Raw genomic sequence first — 2,509 nt, 5'->3', positions numbered from 1 at the left:
TTATATATATATATATATATATATATGTATATATACAGGGTGAATCAGAGTCGTTGAACCAACTTTGTAGAACCAACTCTAGAGAAAATTATCGACTTCATACTTAATTGAATTATAATGTGTGCAGTCAATTATTTTCTCATAGGATGAAAAGTTGATTCAATAACTCTAATTTACCCTACATACATGTAATAATCATGATATCTAATCATTTAAGGTTTATTTACATCGCATACTCTAACATGCCTCAATATGTTCCTACCATAGTTCCTATTCATTCTAACGAGCGCGTTTGAATGAATAGGAGCTACGGTTGGAGGAAGTAGGAACATGTTGAATGCGACGCGAACAAACTTCTAGAGACACGATAATGTTTCCGTATATACATCTGTACATATGAATTTAAATGTTAATATTATTCTGAATTTAAATGTTAAAACTTCAGGAGTGTGTAGGGAATAAATTGAAGAAAAAAGTCTTTTAGAAATATTCGTTTTGGAGGAAATCACAAAAAAGACGACATAGTTTTCTTTTTTGTACTAATTTATAGCTTACTCGTTTACACTTATTTATTCACGTGATTACTTGTTTAATTTAAATATTGTTCAAAATGTTAGCCTTTTGCAATAGTGCATCCAGTATGGGCAGCTCATGTTGCAGTCAAACACTGATCTGGTCAACATGACTCGCCGATCTGGTACTCATCTGTCTGGAACTCTGCGCGCATACTCTTGCATCACCTCTGTAGTATTACCGTTACAGAAACCATACACAAAAATCATCAGCATATTCAATATTAGAATATATACGAGACATATTGTAACAGGAATAATTCATTCGATGGGTGATTCATTTTGATAATTAACTGATTTTATAGGTGCAAAATAGAACATAAACAAAATTTTCACTAGAAAATGGAATATTATTTTCGCGTACGATTTCAGCGACGATAATATTTCAGAGTGCAAGAATGAAACATTTACGTTTGTCTTTCTGGTTTTCTTCAAAAAGCATATATATATATATATATATATACACATATACGATTAGATTATGAATGTTTGTATATGTACAGTGTATATAATCATTTTCATGTTCTATCATAATTTAGCTATCCTGTAAGTTTTGTTTCGGTATTAATGTATTTTTATAATTTTAATATATGTCGTTTTATGTGTATTTTAGCGTCGAAACATGTATATATCATACATATATATTTATATATCATACATATGTATATATCATACATATATATATATATATTTATATATATATAACATTTCTGTATAACTAGACAACAAGGATTTGGTGTATTATCAGTGGCATTAGCATCCCACGCATTGAATTTAATGAGCGCGCTTTTGGAAGATGTATCTATTGAAGCTAATTCCGATGTGATTGTGGCAGTTCCTGAACCAGCACCGCTGGATATTTTGTCTACTGCTACAGCATTGCAAAGAGCAGTAACGTTTCTACAAGCAGTGCCATTAAATCACTTGCTATTTTATCTGGCTACTATTAGTTACAGAAAGGTATTGAATTATTTTATATACATTTGCATTAATATTAAAACATCGATAATGTAATATTTTATTAATATATTTATATTAATTAAGTGATATTCCTATGTGTTTTATTTATTTTAGGCATGTACATTGAAAAGAGTACAAAAGCATCCTTTAGAAGGAGATGCATTGAGTCAATCAGATTCTACTACATATTATGAAGATCTTTTGAGTTGTTCAGAAAATTCCACTGATGAGGGTAAAATTGTGCAACTCTAATATATTATAATGTACTATACTTATATGAGCTTAGTTTTACTATGTAATAGTAAATTGATTATGAAAGATATATTTAGAATACATATATATACATATGCGCACGCGCGTCCTAAATAATCTTTATTTTTTTTTTGCAATTTTTTTTTATCATTACCAGCAGGAATGTTAAAATATATAAGTGCTATTTAATATGTATTTCATAATTTTATTTTGTGGAATACAAGCAAAAAATTAATTTTTCATGAATATTATGCACTATTATGCTACTATTAATATGTGAAAATTAATTTTAAAATAATTTCTGTAAACATGTAATCGTATGTAACATATACATTTAGATGCAGTTTCAAAATGCTTACATTAATATTTACATATAGACAATTTTATTAACACACTGATATATATTCGCTATATAGAACAAACTATTATGTCGGCAGAGGAGGACAGCGAACCTATTTTGGGATTATGGTTTGAAGAAACCATTGCTCCGTCGGATGAGCCTTCAACAAATGCTAATAAAGAAACAAATAACGAAGCAAGTGCAGAACGCACTACTATTACTACCATAGTTCCTGATAATCGGGAGCCACATGGTGTATGTTTCTAATTACATGATTATTTTTTAAAGTCTACAAAAATAAATATTATGAGATATAACATAAATGTTTGGTATGAATATATTATTTATGTATATATATATATATATATATATATATATATATATA

At 28.4% G+C, this 2,509-nt stretch overlaps 1 protein-coding gene across 1 annotated transcript in view; it reads left to right on the top strand.

The window, feature by feature from the left end:
• The window catches only part of LOC105627834 (E3 ubiquitin-protein ligase UBR4), a 29,613-nt gene that overhangs the window by 4,410 nt on the left and 22,694 nt on the right, over positions 1-2,509 (top strand). Inside the window, exons 6-8 of the mRNA XM_012209112.1 lie at positions 1,295-1,532; positions 1,647-1,764; positions 2,201-2,379. Coding sequence (XP_012064502.1) covers positions 1,295-1,532; positions 1,647-1,764; positions 2,201-2,379 — 535 coding nt within the window. The remainder of the gene's footprint in view (positions 1-1,294; positions 1,533-1,646; positions 1,765-2,200; positions 2,380-2,509) is intronic.

Source organism: Atta cephalotes (assembly GCF_000143395.1).
Source record: "Atta cephalotes unplaced genomic scaffold scaffold00010, whole genome shotgun sequence".
Taxonomy (NCBI): domain Eukaryota; kingdom Metazoa; phylum Arthropoda; class Insecta; order Hymenoptera; family Formicidae; genus Atta; species Atta cephalotes.
Note: the sequence above shows the minus strand (reverse complement) of the source record. Positions and strands in the feature narration are given on the sequence as shown.